Raw genomic sequence first — 19,891 nt, forward strand, 5'->3', positions numbered from 1 at the left:
TGCAAGTAGCTTATATTATGCTAGCAATTATTGTTGCTGCTTTGCACTTCAGTCAGAACTGCTAATTTTTCATCCTTCAAGAGATCAGTAGAAAAACAGTACAAGAAGTAATCTTAATCTCCACTGCCAAATGAACTGGTATAGTCGCTGACCAATAATTCAGACATGCTCTAGTTTCCGGACAGTTTTGCAGCACGACCACTGGTGTCAGAGACCTAATGTATAAGGATGACCGAAATTTCAGGCACCTTACCATGCACCTTTCGATAAATGCACAATCGCCAGCTAATTTATCCACTGAGTCGGGACACAAAGAGCTATATTTTTGTTTGATGTGTCATCAGCATCAACACCAGCGTATCCTCAAAGCTGAAACAAGTGGAGCCTAGTAAATTCAGTAGTTGCTGACCATGCTCTAACCACAGGACAAGCCAAGCCAAGCTGTCGAGTTGTAAAGGCTGCATTGTTCGTCATGTGGTCTAGGGTTTGTTCTTGTATGTGTTAAATTGTGACACAGACCCAGGTGACTTCTTTGATTTTTAGTCGCTAAGGATCATAAAACAGCTTGAAGTGGTGCCAATTCCACTTCCAGTGTCTGCGCCAACAAAGGCGGTGATGAAGTGAGGGGAGTGCCAGACAATCACTGTTGTGAAGAAACCTAAAGTTATTCAGCTATCAGAGCACAGTCGACCTCTGTTTCACGTTGCCAAGGGATATAGATTTGGCGTACACGTTGCCTTAACTTTCATCACTTTGTAGGCATGGTAAGACTATGGTCGAAAAACAGGTTGACCAGGTCACAGGCAAGCGTACACATAGTCGCACAGCAATTCGTTGACAAGTGTGTTTTTGGCCACTTGGGGAATGAAGCCACCTATCTTCTGGTGACTCCAATGTTCGCTACTTTTGATTACTTGGACATTTAGTCTGTCCTCATCATGTCCACTTTACCATGCAGCAACTGTATCTGAGTAATTCTAAATGTTGCAATTAAAAACACTCCATGGCAAAAGCAAACAACATTAGGGGTATAAGAGGACTGAACACATCAACCAGATGCAAAAACACGTTCGCCACCTGTGAAACTTTGTGTCATTAAGGGGATTACTTGGTGCTTTATATCCAATTAATGATCTACTTTGACAGTAGCTAGCATTAATAAATTGTGTTAGCATTGCATAAATTGTCTTAGATAAATTTGTGCTGATTTTGTGGGAATATAGTAGGCCATACACATTGTTTCGTGACATTCTTTCATCGATCTACCTTCTTTGCTTTCTGTGTTTTAGAACGAACTGTCATACTTTGACAAACGTCCTGACGAGCTCAAACCAAAGTTTCTTGAGGGCATCAAGAGCATCCACGACTACCGGTGTGTCGTATGTGGCGAGTGGAAGCCCAATATTCCGGACAACAAATATTTCTATCTCAGCGCAGGGGTGAGTGAATTTTTCTGTGCTTCCTTCAGTATTTTGGGCTAACTATTTTTTTTGGCTTTTCCTTTTAGCAGTGAGAACAGTTCAAAACAGTTGTTCTAAAGGGTGATTGTTAGCTGTAGCAGTCAACACTGGATAATTTTTTATGGCCTTCACTGAACCCATATCCTTCTATAACTATTGGTGCCATCAATGGCATTAGTATTGACAGGCAGCGGCATTGAATAAAGCATGCCCACAAGCAACCACAAGGAGGCTCATTGTGGCACCCTCATAGGTTGTAGCCAGCAGAATATGCAGCAAATCAAAGTTTTGGTGTTTGGCTGTGCACAAGATGCACTATGCATAACATACTATTTATGTTCCTGCTGTCTGGAACAGCTTAGTTTGGTTCGACTTATCACATACTGCTCTCATAGACCACCGATTTCTTGATCGCCGACTGAAGTGGTGCCATCACTTTTTTTTCATTGCTGTGAGATTAGCTGCTGCATACCTCCTAAGGTTGTTGCCATATCTTATCGGCAGAATTTGCAGCGTTTGTCTTGGTTGCATTTTCAGCACTTCACCTCGGAAAGCACGTGTCTTGTTTCGTTGTTTTTAAGTAGCTCCTGGCAAATGAAAGCTGTACAGGAGCTTTCTTGAAGCATGCTTGCAGGCACTACAGATTACTTCAGTTAAGTTGACTCTGACAGGACCGACCGAATTGGTTGAATTATTCAATGGGTTGTATTAAGCAAGAGGCAGAAAAGATGCTGAAACTCACTGCCGATTCATCAGCAGTATTTTCCCCATTTCTGAAGCGCCCCTGAATCGAATGCGCACCCACTTATTAAGGGTTCAAAATAGAAAACTAATGCAGAAATGACATTAGAACTCCTAAACGAAATATAAATCAAAATGCACGCTCTATGTTTTAGCAAGAAAAACATACAGCGCGTCTGTTCCTGGCAATAAGGAAAATAAATCACTAATTGAACGACATCCCGTCTGATCAGGAAGTAGATGCATATTAGACAGAAAAGAAACGACGAAACCAGTGAGCTTTACCTTCACAAAATGTAAATTTACATATCTACGTGGTGTCCATCACCAGCTCTCTCGTACCGCACTTTATTGCTGTCAATTAAGAACCACCGCATTTCCTCCTTCGTTCGGTCCATAGCACACTTTATAATCTGCATTTATCAAACAACTCCGCCACAATCGCTAACAGGATTATAACCACTTCGCTGGTTTATCCTGCAATGCGTACAATTCTCTGGAAAGCCAAGAACACGTGACACGACTTCTTGCCGCTAGCTTAGCATGTAAAGTAGCCTATCGTTTGAATGTGCTTTTGTAATCGAGCTGAAACCGGCGCATGACGTCGTCATGCTATGCAAGAAAACTTGTTTTGTCACCTTCCGTGCTCGTCATATCGTAATGGAAATGGTGGTGAAGCTGGCTAGGCCGGCTATAACAATTGAACACTGCAAACACTGTTTTGGTTTCAGTTTCGTATAGAGATTGCCCAGGCCAAGCAATTTTCGTATGAATTTTCTTGGGAAAGAAAGGCACATATTAGAACAGGGTAAATACCATAATAATTCACTGTGCACCACTGCTTTCACTTCAAAATATTCCTGGAGCATGCCAAAAAACAGGGGTTTTCAACGAAAGATGACATGAGCTCAACACGTTCACTTTGCCCTAAACACTGCCAAAATAGATGTTGCACCTAGTGGAGTCTGTGGTCACCATAGGGGTTGGGTGTGTGCACAATGTCCAGCCAAGTTAAAATTACCCAGCGAAGGCTAGTTTCAGGATCGGAATAACGAAGTTTGGTCCAGTAGAAATGTATAGGGGCCAGCCAGAACCTTCGGGGATCAAATTGACTGAAAAATCTAAATAATCGAATCAATAACTAAAGATTGAATCAAGTTGAATTAACGAAAGTGTACAATTTAAGGTCGGTCAGTAAATCAAGTCATTCTACATTGGTAGCACACCCTTAAAGGATAACAGACATGCCATTATTGTCGGTGACAGAGCCTTACACATAAAACCCAGAATTATCATCTTTTTTTGGTGACAGGTCTGTCATTGGCAGGATAAGTCTCATTTTCTTATCCAGTGAGCACCTTTCCAAGACAGTTTCTTAGGAAACAGTTTGCCAATATGTCTTAACCTTTATATGAGGTCGAGTCTTTTGAAGCCACAATAATGGCTTTTTGATAACATCAGTCGGTGCATGGGGAACTTAAAATATGCACCATTCCAGCTCATTAGCAGTCAACAAAGCCTTGTTGTGCTCAGAGCTAGAATGTTGCTTTCATTTTTAACTGCACAGAATAACTATTAGAGTGTAGGGGTAAAGACCATTCTCTTTAAAGCCTTGTCAGAGTCTGTAACCTTCCTCATACTACTATGTTCACTGTTTACAAGAAAACAAATTTCCCTATATGCTTCCAGAGATTCATAGAAAAATTGCTTAATATGGCTTGCTTGCTACATCTTAACTAGACTGCTTGTGGCATGATAAATTATCTATTTTATGTCAACCTATGTCACTTGTCGCACTGATACAGAATGCCTCGTGCTAGTGGTGAGGTCTATTGACTTTAAGAAAGGACAAGGCATCATTGCATGACAGAAGCATTCCACTTACTTTTCGCATGTCCCCTCATAGGCTGCACATAGTAGCTTGGCATGACACTATCTGAAAGAGTTGGCACCTCACACACCCTAGCCAACACTTCACCAACATTCAGCACATTAATTTTTTTGCAAATTATTGCCAAGTTAGCAAAGCCTAAGGGAAAAAAATGGGCAGGTGTTGCAGTATAATGCAGTTGCACTTGACTTGCCAAAACTGTGTCTGACATTTGTGAAGATATCTCACTTCTGGAAGAGCTTACAGCCCCTGCTTATGCTTCCATATCACCTCCCAGCTTTTTGATATTATTGTACAAGGCACAGTTCTCAGAACTTGTTTACAGATCTCATGGCAGTAGTAATATTTAATTTGTGTTTAGTTTAAGGCAGTACTGATTTCACAAGAATATAGGTAAATACAGTTGCTTATCAATTTTTTTAAAGCATGACATTTCAGACTCTTTATTCGGACCTACCTGCAGAAGCGACAATGACATACAGAACCAATTTGTAATAGCAACCAAAATATCTGTTGCCTTAACACAAATATTTCGTGAATAAATTTCATGAACATTTGGCTAGTGGCGCAGATTATTCTTGCTGCAACTATTATATAGAGCTGCCTATTTATAGCATCCTTGCATTACAGAGTCAGTGAATGTTTAACAACCAACCTACATGTTGAGTAATCAGACAACTTGTGGTATATTTCATGAAATCTTGGTTGTTACTTCCTTTTTTTTTTGCACTTTGACCAAAGGGTTTTCGTGTTCTAAAGTCAACAGGTGGCTGGCACGGGAGGTCTGTTTTCTTTTTTTTTTCGCCTATAGTATGATAGATAACTGCTTACATTCACTTGCAGCGGAAGCAGGTCTACCAGTGGACAGGCAACTCCACGGACCAGTGGAAGAAGGTCACCGAAGGCCTGGAACTCCCACCAGACACGCTTTTCTATGGCGAGATGGTGCAGGAGTTTTCAGGAGAGGTCAGTGCTTGCAGATGGCGTGCACGACACGTCAGGTTTCTATGACCTTAGCTGGAGGAGAGTCGTGAGAGCTCTAAAAGCCTAAAGATACACCTACTTTGCAATAGTGCTTCACGAACAAGACATAGGCAAAGAAACGGGTACTACAAACACACCTTCAAAATCTTTTGCAGTTAGAAATTTTTTAATTAATTACATCATTATTTACTGTAAAAAGACAATTGCATGCAGGAGATTATAGAGGCAGCAGAAATTTGTTTTGACAGAGAAGACTGCATCAGCACTCTGTCTTCGTCCTCATCAAACAAAGAACGCTGGTATCTTGCACACATGGCTTGATCACATTGATGACAGCGTCATCTTCTATGTCTGCACATTATCTTTCTTCTATTATATGTTCTGTTGAACTGAATAAACACCACTTGGAAGTAGTGCCATATTTTTTGTACCTGTTGCTTTGCCTATGTCTAATTCATAAAGCAATTTTTCAAGTTTACTATGACTTACCAACTCGCCCAAGTTTGCACCCTGTTTATTTGTTTTTGGTGTTTATTTGGCTGGATCACGGAGAACGTTTTATACTGAAGCACCACTTGCTTCATTTTGTTTTGGGCCGTGGAAGTATTATAGCAAGCACGGTTATAACAACTTAAATCATATAAAATTAATACCTTTATATAGCAAGCACAAGTATACAAACTGTTCGATACAGTAAAGTAAATCTTCATGCCATGTTTTGTTCACTGAGTACTCTACTGCTAGAATGAAACCAGATGTCCAAGATCCAAGACAATTTTGGTTACAGCGAAGTGAACATCTGTTTGCTCAGCAGCTGTATGTTCCCTGGTAGAGAAATGTCGAATTCTGATCAGATATGGCTCGGTACAGCACACACTGAACATGCAAGTGGATTTTAGCCTAAATTTGGCTGGCCTCCAGCGTTCTGGCCATTCTTACAATCCCGTGGGGATCACACCAATTGCCTGCCTACGTATGGAAGACAGCGCAAAGAGTGCTTTCATTTTTAGCATTGCTTGTGTGCCATACATTGAAATGGTGAGCCACTGGTGGGCCGTTAGAATCAGAAGGAAAGCTATTGCTGACTCATCAGAGGCATCATTCTTGCATTTTTTCTGCATGGACTTGATCTCAACTTTTTTTTCCCAGTGATATCAGCATGTACGCTTATACAGCCATTACAGTGGAACCTGGTTACTATGAATGCCGCATTAACAGACTTTTCAGATCAATGAACATTTCAGAAATCGCCTGCTGACTTATAGTTTCAATGTGAAAATATTTCAGTACTATGAACTTTAGAGTACCGAACTTCTCAGAATAATGATTGTTGTTCAGTTACCCTGTGACATTAACAATGCCTCAGTACTATGAACTAATATTCTGAAATCTGGGGATTCTTAGATTTCCGTGTATCCTTCGTGGCAGTTGAAACAGTAGGTTAGCAGACGACAAGGCAAAGAGAGCGGACATTGTGGCGCATGGTTTCGTAAAACCTGAGACGGTGCCCAAGAATAAAAGAATGCGAGCGAGCAGAGGCAACAATCCATCAGGTTTTCCGAGCGTATGCTCCACCCAGTAAAATGCTGCCTTGCAGTGGTGCATCTCTTGCTTCTTTCACCCTTCTTTCTGGGCATGCCTCTTTCTTTTGCGCTTCTTTCTGCAGCCATGCTAGCTACATGCATGGTGAAATGTAACCTCCGTACTCGCAGGGATGCCACACAGTCGCACTGCGCACGTTCCAGACGGTGTAGTTTAGGCGCCCTTGTGCTTTGATATAATTCGGGTGTCTTCCTCGAGCGAGACAGTTGTGGCGTGCACGGCAAGAAATGTGGTAAACAAACAAAAAGCAAGAAACAGCGCTTTGGAGGCAACATGGAGCTACCGTTTTGTCGGTAGTTTTCTCGGCATCAGCATCTGTATTGCATGCATCACTCTTATTATACGATGCTTCAGTTGTGCGTGGCAGCGGAATCTGTGGATAATAGCAACAGCACATGCTGACAGCTAACAGTGACATTTTCGGAGATAGCTTATATGGTGAGAACTTATGAACTGATGGGTTGATGGGCGGAATGGTTAATTTTGAGGCTTTCACTACAGTAAAAGCTCATTAATTCAAATTCTGCGAGGATGCTACGAAAATTTGAATCATACGAAAGTCGAAATAACGAAAGTCAGAAAAAAAATTGGAGGATGCTTAAGCTTCGCCTTCAAGAGTGGAACGTGATAGCGTTCCCGTCGAGCCGCCAAGGGGTGTAAGACAATGGGCTACGGCGCAGCGATCACTTACGAGGCGCCCCGCATCGGACGTGAGCGTTGAGCAACACAGCGTTCGGCGTGGCAACAAAACGTGCGCCTGAGCAAGCGGAACGAACCAAAGAACTCGATGTCTCGGAGGGGGAAATGATGCACGCGAGCCAAACGTCATGATCGGCACGGGCAGAGAGATAGACAGATAGTGATCTAAAGAAAGGAAGGACGCTTGATTCTGCAACCCGTGAGAGAGCAAGGCGAAGCGTCGTCAGGGGAGAGGAAGTCCGGGCTGCAACGCGCCTCGCACCGGTTCCCGCACGGCCCCAATGCGCGCGTGGTGCGCCATCTGTTGGGCAGCGCCGTACATTGAGAGGAGGGGGTCTTCTGTGTTTGTCGCAAGATGGCTCTGCGTGTGCGGAAAGCGCAGAAGAAATGTAGCAGAAGCGCACTTCGCTACTCGTGTAACTGCGACTTCTGTAAGTTGCATGTTCATAATTACCGATATACACCGCAGTATAACTTTCTACGGCTCGTTTCTAAGGCAACACCGCATTCACTAGAGGCGCTTTTGTACCGCTTTGAAGCATCGAACTCGTGGCTGAGTGGTAGCGTCTCCGTCTCACACTCCGGAGACCCTGGTTCGATTCCCACCCAGCCCATCTTGCAAGTTGTTTTTTATTCATGAAGTGCCTGCTGGGATTTATCCCTCACGGCCAACGCCGCCAACATCAACGCCGACGACACCGGCTTTTCTGCGACACGAGCTCCTTAACGCTGTTGCGTTAAAAATCGTTCAGTTAAGGCACACATATAGTCCGACGTAGCGGGAGCGTGTGCGCGCACGTGCTGCGTAATGTCGGTGAGAACAACAACGTCTATAATTCGAAGCACTGGCACAGCCAATGTGACTGGACGCGGCCAATGCAGTCTGATGTGCCCGACGTCGAGATGGCTCTTGCTCCATCCGCACGTTTTTTGCGCCAACCCACAATGTATGGCGCGGAGAAAAAAGTGCCCACACCACCTCATGAAAGTCTCAGACAGCCGTTCAAAGTGGCACGTGGGTTGGGGATCGTTCTGCGCATGCTTCGAAGAGAGCAGCGCTCACGCATATGGCGCATGCGACTAGAGGGGACGGCATCTCGGCTGGCACAGCGCAAGTGACGTAGTGTGACTGGCCGCAAATGACCCACGCCGGAAGTGTCGGACAATAAACACGCCTTTGCGCCACCGACGCTCACCGCAGGAACAAGAGCTGCGCTCTAAAATGCACTTGCAAAACACACCACAACCTGCTGCGATGTTGGTCTCCATTGTACTTTCGTACCTGCACTGGCTGCATGCCAATATAGGTGGCGTCGAAACACATATCAAAACGACGCTTTCCATTGATTAATGGCCACCAATCTCAAAGGCTATGCTTTTTCGGTACTGCGAATGCCAATAGACGTCACGGCTGCCATTTTTTAGACATTACCTGGTGCCGCTTCTCGGCAGAAAAACCTCGTAAGAAAGAGCATAGCCTCCAAGATGTAAAATGGAAAAAAGAAGGAAAAAGAAAAAAACACGCCACGCCACACATGCATGTTTATTTTGAAGGTTGTGAGAGAGGGAGAGAACTGACCTGCAACAGAAGCGTTGGCCATGCCTGGCCTGGTGCAAACGCGTCTCTCTCCAGTGAGTCCTAAGCAAAGGGCAGCAGATGGAAAGAGCAAAGCTGCATGGCCTGCATGGCAACGCCAGTGTCGCCAACATCTCCTGCGCCATAATTTGAACTCTGGCGCAGAGTTCGAATTATTGGCGATAGTGCGGATTTCAGTGTTAATTGGCGAGACGCATTACATGTTGCTTTCAATACATTCTTGGTCAGACCGCAGTGCTACTTCGAATGATCTTTCAGAATAACGAAGACTTTATCACAGTCACCAGAAGTTCGTTATATCAAGATTTCACTGTATATATAGTAAAGGTATTTTTGTTTAAGGAATGACTCATTAAAATGACGTTGAATAGTGAAATTGTCTGTTATCAGTACTCTTTGCAGAAGTAACGTAGGCAGTGGTGCCAAGGTGATACAGAAGTCACGCTGCAGTGCAGTCAACTGCATGAGCAAAAGCATTGTTTTGTAGTCATGCCAGCTTGTAGATGAGGATGGTGGAGTTTTGTGTCCCTTAGCGAGATGTTTCAGTGATGCATTTGTCAGCCCAGGTTTAGGCATAGCCCTTGTATGTTTACTTTGCGGCCTAGAATTGATGCATTAGGCATTATCTTTCAATTCTTTTTTTTGTGCCCACATGTCGTGAGCACTAATTTCTCGGCACTAATGTCTCACTAATGACTCGGCACGCATGAGTGATGAGTCTCCAGTTCAACGTGCCATGATTGTGTCACACATTTGCAAGCTTCAACGAAAGTGGCCGTTCTTATAGTTCACTGCATACAACTTAAGGCTCTCTTGACTTAACATACGCCAAAGAAGCAGTTATCGGTGTGAATTGACCTAGAGAAAGTATAGTAAAATAGATGTTGAGGTGTTTCCAGCCAGTACTGGCACTTGATCATGTAGTGGGTTCTCTATCGTTTTCTATAGTAATGATTTATGCCAGGCAAGTTTCTTGTAATGCTGGAGCGTCTTCTTGTTACACTGCATTTGAAGGAAAGGATTTCAGTGTCACAACAGAAAAATAGTTCTTTCTTGGAGCACGGAGCTCACATGTGGTAGTAGAGTCATAGCAATGAAACAATATTCTAGCTCTGGCTTTTTTAACAAGCCTTAACATCAGCATTCATTGCAGTTGATAAATCATACGGAGTTGCGAAAATAGGCCTGGTTGATGTGTGGCCAAGATGTGATGCAGCGAAAGCATGGTGCTTAATAAAGATGTAACAGATTCCATTTCAGAGCAATTTATGATGATCCTCGTAGTGCTGGTTTTTCTGCTTAATTAACTACTAGTATGCGGGTTGCTAAACGGAACCATCCTGAAATTCAAGTCTTTCACTTTCGTTCCAGTATATATCCTCTTTTGAGATTCATGCAAGTTGAAGCACTATGTGAGCCTCACACACAGGAAATTCTGTTGCATTAAAGAAGCATAAAGGAAAATATAGTTACCTTATGAAGCTTCTACACACGGTGAAGGTGTTAAGTTTTTTGTAGGCCTGTTTTTCTATTATGTTGTATAGTTGTGTCTTCTATTCGAACAGTTTATCAAAATTGCATGTTGCCACACAAAAATGAAGAGAGGGGAAGGGGGGGGGGGGCATGGAGAAGAGATGTTTAGAAAAGTTAAAGCCATCAGCAGCACATTTTGCTTGTCCTTTTTTTCCTCTTTATTTCAGGGCCGACAACAGAAACGTTTCAACACAATCCACATTATTGACGCTCTTGTTTTGGGCAAAGTATCTGTCAGAGATAAGCACTATGAGGAGAGGTGAGTGGCATCTGAATTTCTTGTCAAATTTTCTTTGCATTCATCCAGCTCTGAGAGGCAGCCAAACCATTCCATTTCACAGCTTTGATTCCATGTAGTCAAGCTACTAGATGCTTTTCAAAAAATTATCCGAGGACACGTAAGCACTTCTTATGGGTTGTGAATGCGAATGCATTAATGTCCAATAGAACGCTGCTGAGAGATCCTTCATGTTATGGACTCCTTCTGGGCAAGCGAGCATCTACTGGCATAATGATAACACTTGTCAAAAACATTGCTGCAAATTAAGGGGTGCGATCATTGCGCAGGTTAAATTTCCTGCAAAACGAAAAAAAAGAAATTTTCATCCTGCATTTGCTGCTGGATGACAAGTCAACAAACAGCCGGCTGCCGCTGTAACAGTGCGGGACACCAAAACAACAATAGCAGCCGGCGGAGCAAGCCGAACGCGCCGAATGCGATGGAACAGTTTCTTCTGTATTAGTTATGAATAATACTGTATTGTTAATATCAGCAAGTCTGTGGCAATAACATAGCCATGTCCACTTTGAGGGGACAGAAACAGATGGGCGTGCTTAGCTGCCAGTGACATAGAAACACATGGTGGGTATGCTGCAGAAACTGCGGCATTTGTCTTCTCTACTATTCTAACACAGCACGTTTCCGTTAAGGGTGGGCATCTTAGCTGTGTTACGGGTGTCGGTGAATGAATAGGGTACACTTCTAACATATCATCGTAAATGTGGCTACTATTGTTGCCGCTCGCAATTTGTTGCGTGCCCATGAGTGCAGATGCAAAGAATCAAAAGGCGCCTTTTTTGTTGTTGTTGACCACAACCATTATAAAGCCTACAAATAATAAAGCCAAGGCAAACTTGGTAGTAGCTTTTTTTTTTTTCATGGAAGTGTGGAAAGTGATGAAAGGAATAAAATGGGGAATCTGCTTACGAATGTTTGGTATGTGCAAACCGCTCGGTATGTCTTGAGGAGTTGTTCGCATAGCATTCGACAGCATTCAGCAGATGGTAAGCATGATCATCATTTGCTTGATTTGGCACACGACACATTGCCTCGGCAAGTTCGGAGTGCGATCATTACACGGGAAAGAAAAAAAAAATGAATTTTGACGACAAAATTCATGGGTGCGATCATTATGCGAGTGGGATCATTATGCAGGTAAATACATTTCTGGCACTTGCCAGAAGCCTTATCAGGTCCAAACGAGAAAAGATCTCACAATCTCGGCTTTGTAGCCCAATGGGCCATTTGATGTTTTCGCATTAAAGGAAAGAAGAAAGAGTTGTGGATAAAAAACGACAGCTGAAGGATGTGTCGTAAGTATGTGTAAATGAGAAACATCACTGATTGTAGCATAAATAGAGCTACTAGACTTCTAAAAACACGAAATGACAGACTGTAAGCAGAAATCACCAGTTGGCTGGTAGGCTTCTATCATGAAACCAAGCTTGCATTACCCATATCGTTTTTGCATTTTTTCGAAAACTTTGGTCCTTGTCTCAATTCGAGTAATTTTATGATACTTTGTTTAGCAGATGGACAATAGTAACAAGAATTGAACAGTTGTTGTGAAATATGAAGTTAGTTTCAAATAATAAAACATACCGAACAATTCATTTTCGAATATGAATATGAATGGTGAGCGTGTAATATTCGAGTTGTATTTGAAACTGAGTATTCCACCCTAGATACTACACTAACATTTCCGGTTGTATTTGAAATCTCTCTTTCTCTGTGTTTGGGGGACCAGCTCCCGTCTGTTCAAATTGGAACTCAAGTATGCCGTAAGTATGTAAATATAGGTTGTAAGTATCTGCAGTTGTTAAATTACCAGTACCTGTTAATGAATCGTGTATTATTGGAAATGATGATTGGTGACTGCACACTTATTCTTAAAAAAAAATTTTCAATTGAACTTGGGACATCTTAGTGATGCTTTACTGCATAAATGCAAGTCTTTCTCATTGATTCTGTTTTTATTAAGATGAGGGCGTAAGATAGTTCTTATGTTTATTGAGTTTAGGTAGACTAACGTGTTCATTTTTAAAAAATATCTTTTCATGCTTATTCACCCAAACGAGATGACTTACCACTGTGTTCTTAAACATTCCTCTGGCTTGAATTTCAGTGTTCGACGTTTTCAAGGTATTCGAAGCAAACGTGTATACATACCTTCCGCGCATAATCCACACCCACAATCACAACCCCGAAAGAAAAAAAAAAAATCTGTGCATATAACCTGCAGAAATAACTTCATACAATGCCCAAATTTTTGTGATAGCGTTTTTCATTTGCAGATGCATAAATCGTCCATGTCATATTTTTGGCCAGCTGCTCTGTTCCCCACTTCTTCAGCGATGCTAATGACGGAGAACTGTGCCCTAAATGTCATTTCACAGCAGGGCAGCCCGCGCTGTTGTGAAACCACATTGCAAGCCGAAATTCACATTTAACCCGCATCCCAATTTTATTGTTAATGTTTTGCATTTTTTTTTGTCTGTGCGCTTGCGAAACGGAACGCGTTAAGCTTGCCTGTAGACAGAAAGCATCAAGCTGAATTTGCGCAGTACACCATAAACTACCACCATCACGCAGTCAAGGTTGCCTTTCACAGCATTGCAACGATGCAGGACAGGCGAAACCAAAATATTCCCGTGCCTCAACCACCACAAAATCTTAAATAGAAAGACATGACAGGGGGCAAGAACCTGTGAACAAATTTTCTGTAAAGCTGGAGTAGTAGTAAATGTTGAACTTTTGCATGAAAATATCTGCATGGTACGGCACTTTTATAATAAAATGACTTTAGAGATAAACCCTTTTCCTCGGTGCAAGCAAAGAGCCAACTTTTCCTAGATTTGCCAACGTCTGGCTCTTATGTTAAGGTTTGATGCAAACCATACGACTATTCAAACCATTCGCTTCTAAATTATTCCGCACTAAATACTTTTTTGCTTTGACCTTGCTTCGAACCAAAAAATTTATATTTGTACAAGCCTTCTTAGGAGCATTCCGTTTGAATTTGTGAGCATTCCATTTCGTCATTTTTGTGGCTGATGTTACCAAGCCTACTGCTTTTATCTTTGTTCTGCATTAATTATGGGTCAGCAGTGCAGCCCACCGGCTGTGAACTGGCCACTACACGTTGACGCTCCTAATCTATTCACCAGTTAAATTCCTTAACCAGGTGCTCAAGCTCACTGTCTGCCTGATTGAGTTGAGATGTGTTTCTCAAGCAGCACCTCATTGAAGAAGCTGCCAAGCAGTGATGATGAAATGTAGTACCGACTTTACTTGGAAAGGTGCTACAGTCCAGTTGAACCTTGATATAACCAAGTCTGTAAAATTTGCAATTTGCTCCAATATATTTAAATTTTGTTATATTGAAATTCGACGTTTCGGGCAAAAAAATTTTGGTCGCCAGTGCATCTTTTTTTACACGGAACGGGCCACAAAATTTTCTGAATGATTGGACAGTCCGAAAAGGCAAATTTGAATCAGAAAAAAAAAATTCATTAATCGGCGACGGAAGGTGCTGTTTTGTGCCTTGTCGACGGTATCTTCACATCGATGATACAAAGCAAAGCCAGCCATGCTTTCGCGTCTCTTCAAACCATGCTGCTGATAGTGTGGCACAATTAGGTTAGGAAGTTTTCGTAAATGTGTGCAAGCCATTTGCTCTTCCACTGATGATTTTCACTGCTTAACTTTCCCAGGATGAAATGGGTTCAAAAGTTTGCCAAAGCCGTGTCAAAGCCCAGTCGATCTGACTTGACGCCTCTTCGAGCCAAGGAGGTTTTCAAGCTTCGAGATGTAGAGTCGCTCTTTGAACGGTAGTACCATCTTTGTTCATTACTTTTGTTAAAGGAAGGGTTATGTGCCTATTTGTCATGTAGAATGTTTGCGAATGTGCAAGCAAGTTAGCATGCATTAGCTTTGCACACTTGTCTTGTTGGTAGATACTTTTTGCTTAGAGAGTAGTTTTCTTGCAAAGTAAGAAAAGGATTTACATGCAAGGCCGTATTCTGGTATTCGCGGGTATCAAGGCCACCTTCGGCACATGTGAACGCATATTGTAGAGTGGTTTCACGTAGCATTTAATTCCACATTTGTTAATAATTCTAGGGATAGGCTCCCTTTTAGGCAGGCGCTGTTGAGTTTACCTGTTGAGCCATGGCAATGTTGTTTCTCCGTCTAATCTGCCACCGCCGTACTAATACTTTTCTCTCATGTTGGCACCAGGATCACCTTGAAGCTGGAGAAAGGCGCTGCCCGAAACATGCGGCTGAGTTGCACGGTGCCCAAGGAAGCGAGGGATCGGGAGGAGAAGCACTTCTCGGCCACGGGCGTCCTCTTCTACCGTACCACCAAGGGTAAGGGAGAGTTGCTTTCACTCTTGTAGCAGCTGTAAGGGTCTATTCCCCACCTGGCTCAGTGACCATGACCTTTTGCTGCTGAACATGAGATCACGGGTTGGACTCCCAGCTTGATTCCCTGCTGTACTGGCAGTATTTCGTTAGAGGCAAAATGTTAATTCTAAGGATGGTTGAGTAGTCGGAAGTTTTGTAGGCTTATGTCTCAGGCACGAAGGAAAGAGACAGCTGATCCGAATCGACGCCTGAATGGAACTGCGAGCTATGGCTTCGCGTGCCACGACCAGGCGCCGTCTTTATTTTCTTCTCATGCGGGCACGCACTATCTGGGTTCCGCCCAGGCCAGGGCACTACAGTTTCCTATATAAGTAGAATGTTACCAACTACAGTAGAAACTCATTCATATGTGTAGAAAAAGAAACGTGAGAAAAGACATACTAACCAAGAAAACATACAATCAGAAGTCACTAAAAAAATCTAGACTCAACTCTAGTTGACATCTGTGTAATGTAAAGCATTATGCGAATCGTTGCAGCACGAGACTAAAACACGAGCCATGCTGGTGGGGTTCGAAAGGCCCCGAAACTTGCATTGCCATTTTTACGGCTTCAGCAAGCTTAAGTTTGTGCTTCTCAACTTCAGCTTGGGTGAGCAGCTTCTTCAAGCAGGGCATTGTGCTGGGACGTTTGGACGTGCCCACTCGGCGCAAGTCATTCTGGCACAAGATGCGGACGCATGTCGAGCTTGTAGAGCCTGAGCAACCCGAGATGCACGTGGTCATTTTTCTGTTGCACACTGTTTTTAGAGACTGCGATTGGAAATGTAAGTGAAATTTAGCTGGTGGGCAACACTGGAATACAATGCCTGTGGTGCCACCAGAGCGGTACATGACGCCCATGCACATGGAGCATGGAGCACATGGAGCATGACCGCACATGCAGCAGGGAGGTGCAGCACGTTTGGATTATCGCCTATTAAAAGCGTGCAGTACGCTTCCAACAGCAGTATGGCCCGCACGCTGTGAAACAGATAAGTGAATGTGCTTGTTGCAATAGGATTGGTGGTGATAGCTATGAATGCGATGTGCGACAACCCAGGAGGAGATTTGCTGATACCTCAATAAGAAACTTAGTGCCTAAACTAACATTGCGATTTGTTACTGTTGCCGTGCGGGCACAGGAAGTGCTCTTATTGGCTGATGCAGATTTAAATCGCCAAGAGATTTTTCATGTGCATTTTGACAGCAGCAAGCTGCGAATTTTTTGTCCCAGTGAAGTTTGGCAATTGTAGTAGGATGCATCACTGGCTCGTGCTAGTTTTGTAAATGCATCTAAAATGCAAAATTGGTGAAGTTACAACTAAAAATTGTTGGTCGCAAAATTTCTGCGGAGAACCCTGCTGTGAACCCATAAACGCTGGGTGTGTTTGGGTAATTTTTCTGCCTTGTTCTTGTTTCTCTCACCGCATAACTTTGTTGGTCCTGTCAAGGTTAAAATAATGAAAGTTTACTGTATTTGAAAGCAGTGGCTCACTTGCACAGCCCTACAATGTGTCAATCAATCCGATACAGTATTATTCCTAATCGATTGTTCATGTTCCCATGCTCGGTCATTGATGCATCTGCCATTCTGGCCAATAGAATCTTTTCTGTACATGATTGGAACATTGCTTTTTGATGACAAGTTCTTAGCTGACTTCAGATGGATTTGGCGTATCTGGGATCTGGGTATCTTGCAACCATTTCAAAGAAACAAAAATGGTCGATCAGGTGACTTGTATATGTATGAACATGAAAATCGTATCAAATGAAACCTCTCCGCGTCAAGAACACGAAGCAGTACAGTAAAATTCCAAGCAAGTGCCCCTCCCCCCCTCTGGGGTGAAAGACTATCCCAGAAAGTTTGCAGGTGAGAGGTGGGCCTTGCTCAGTTGTAGAGCGAAATTCAAGGCCTGTCATCCTGTGGCCAGAGAGCTAGGCCTGCCAGCTCCTAGTCATAGGCGGCTGTCAACAAAGCCGACACGGCGGACGTGGCCTTGCGGAAACACATCTACTGCTCACATACAGTAGTTGTGTTTATATTCGCATCTTTTGTTTAAAACAAAAGAGCTTTGCAAACACGTTTGTTTTCACTTTATTCGCGAAGTCATTCTGAGTGACCATGCAAGGGCGCCAGTTCGCCGCTCACTCATTTATGCCACATGTCCTGAATTATCAGTTGTGGCAAGTCGGACTCCAACGCGTGATGGATCGCATGCAAAATTGCACCATTTGTCTTGCACTACGTGACGCTTGGCATGTTTGACCAAAATAGTGACTGACAAAGGCAATGGCTATGCAGATACCTGGCTATGGTGAACTATCAGGCCTTGGCAGAAATGCGGCTAAGCAATAAATTTATTTCACACTGAATCGCGTCATTTTATGTAATTTAATATGACATCTCGTAAAATGATAAAAAAAAAAAGCAGTCAGGTGAAAATGCATGATGCGGTGGACAGGGTGAAAAAAGGGAGGGGGCGTTTGCTTGGTGGTTGGCACCAATTTCAGGTCACTCAAAAGTGGAGGGACGTGCTTGAACAGGTAGGGGGGCTTGCTCGGAATTTCGCAGTAGTCAGAAACTAAGGATACAATTAAAGACAAGTATAATTAGCCGTAAATGGGGTGAGATGTCAATGCCTGTGTCGCCGGTGTCCGCTGTCATGCCATCAGCAAAGCGCCCTCTAACTTGATTGCCCAGCCCTCTGCTAGATGGTGCGAAGTGCCTGAATTTGGGACGGAGGAGAGCTGGGTTAGAGAAGCAGTGAGAGTGGTGAGCCGCCGGCCCTGTGAGTGCGTCGCCTGTGCCTTGAGTGTGTGTTTTGAAGAAGCTGTAAGCACTAGGGGCTAATAGACCCTACTCCACGTGGTAGCGTGAAAGAGCACTAAGAAAAGCAAGGCGAGGGGTGCATTGCAGAGCATGAAATGCCGAAGAAAGAAAGCTTGAACCAAGTTTTGATGCTAAACAAGACAAGGTCGATGTAACTGCACATGAAATATAATACGAATAGGATACAAGATGATTTAATAATGAACACGAGAAATAGAGAGAATAGAGAGAAATAATCAACATTTAATCAGGGAATCATTTGAACCACCATGTATGTCGACCTTGTCTTCTTTAGCGTGAATACTTGGTTGAACCTTTCTTTTCTTTAAAGCAAAAAGCCTTAAGTGCCTCATGGGTTGAAAAATCAATTGTTTTACATTATGAAAAAATTTGCCATCTGGCATTATGGCACCAAAATTGTTGGTGTCACCCACGACCATTGGTGGGACCAAAATTCAATGGCACCGAAATTGGGGCTAAGTTAATTAGGGCTAAGTTAATTACAGCACTTGAACACAAGACTTTTGGTGAAGTCGAACCCTCGATTTTGGTTGGACCAAAATTCAATGGCACCAAAAATTTATGGTGCCACTATATACATAGTTAAACTCACGACAATTAGCAGAAGTTGAACCCAAGACCTTTGGTGTTAAGGCAAAGTTAATTAAGGCACAGTTAATTATGATATAGTTAAGGTGCTCGAAGCCACGACCTTTGGTGAGAAAACAAGTGATACGAAGTAACAACTCATTCGAATGAGAATATCAAGTAATTTCAGGGATGTCTCGTGATTGCGCAGGCTTTTGCCTTCATCCTGTTTAGTGTGCGCTCAAGTGACTGTCAACATTTTGTATGTTCATGCCTGTTCAAAAATGAATCGAAACTAACTTTCCGGATGGCCCTTGTATTAGAACACCATCATTCAAACAGTAGGAACTTTGGTACTTCTGCAGTAGCAGCTTAAAACCACTCCTTTTTTGTAACCTACGTTTATGCAGAGCCGTGGCACGAAGAGTTCAGCACGAGTTCACAACGCACCTACTACTTCAACACCATGACGAGAAAGAGTGACTACGAGATGCCCAAGTATGGGTGCGCAGCCACATTTAAGGATTGCTTCCAGTCGGCCGTGCTTTGGCCGTGGGTTCCAGGCCTCCGAATCCTGCCCCCCCAATCACCATCCGAGACATGCCCGAACGATGGCCGTGTCCATCGCATGACCCTCATCAACTTTGTCAAGAAGAGACTGGAAAAGTGAACTACTATTGGAATGGACTGCCATGAGAATGTACATTAACTGCGTGTGCTGAAAGCAGAGTGATGACGAATGAAAGAGTCTGGCATGTGATGCGATCCTCTCCTCTGTTTTGCTTTATTTATTTTACTCACTTTGTGTCCACGAAAGGGCAGTACATATCAGTAATAGTGGTAGTATATATTACTGTTGAGAAAATGGAAAAGTGTGATCACAGGCATCATAGTTGTGTCGGATTCATGCAGACACCGGAATGGTCCTGAAGAAGGGCAGGGTGGGGGAGGAAGGCCTGAGGGGAAGGGTATTAAAAAAAAAAGCCAAGTAAGATGCATAAACAAATGAATGCATATGCGCTTGAGATATGTCCAGTTGACCAACCCTGTCAATGTCCTTGCTAGAGCTGTGTCCATTGTGAAGTTTAGCCAGGCTCACAAATGCTCTAGCACACGTGAGACATGTGTCCAAACTCATGTGTGGACCACTAATGTCAAGCATTCCTTGCAATCCCAGGTTGATATGCTAACCCCCCAGTAATATACTGCAGATATGGAATTATCAGATTTGGTCATTTTCAAGCTTTACGGAATTTTTAAAAGTAACTTGTGGCTAATT

The 19,891-nt window shown here is 43.1% G+C and overlaps 1 protein-coding gene across 3 annotated transcripts in view; it reads left to right on the forward strand.

Annotated features, from left to right (window-relative positions):
- The window catches only part of LOC139052943 (cap-specific mRNA (nucleoside-2'-O-)-methyltransferase 1-like), a 105,141-nt gene extending 85,769 nt beyond the window's left edge, over window positions 1-19,372 (forward strand). For 2 of the 3 annotated variants that reach the window (XM_070530091.1, XM_070530092.1), the window contains 6 exons: window positions 1,290-1,439; window positions 4,936-5,058; window positions 10,675-10,766; window positions 14,501-14,617; window positions 15,027-15,157; window positions 19,023-19,372. In XM_070530091.1, coding sequence (XP_070386192.1) covers window positions 1,290-1,439; window positions 4,936-5,058; window positions 10,675-10,766; window positions 14,501-14,617; window positions 15,027-15,157; window positions 19,023-19,282 — 873 coding nt within the window. In that variant the 3' untranslated portion in view covers window positions 19,283-19,372. Of the gene's footprint in view, window positions 1-1,289; window positions 1,440-4,935; window positions 5,059-10,674; window positions 10,767-12,534; window positions 12,569-14,500; window positions 14,618-15,026; window positions 15,158-19,022 lie in introns of those variants that run through there. The other variant, XR_011510127.1, reaches the window with a different exon arrangement.
- Window positions 19,373-19,891: the final 519 nt, after the last annotated feature.

Source organism: Dermacentor albipictus, unplaced genomic scaffold (genome assembly GCF_038994185.2).
Source record: "Dermacentor albipictus isolate Rhodes 1998 colony unplaced genomic scaffold, USDA_Dalb.pri_finalv2 scaffold_44, whole genome shotgun sequence".
Taxonomy (NCBI): Eukaryota; Metazoa; Arthropoda; class Arachnida; order Ixodida; family Ixodidae; genus Dermacentor; species Dermacentor albipictus.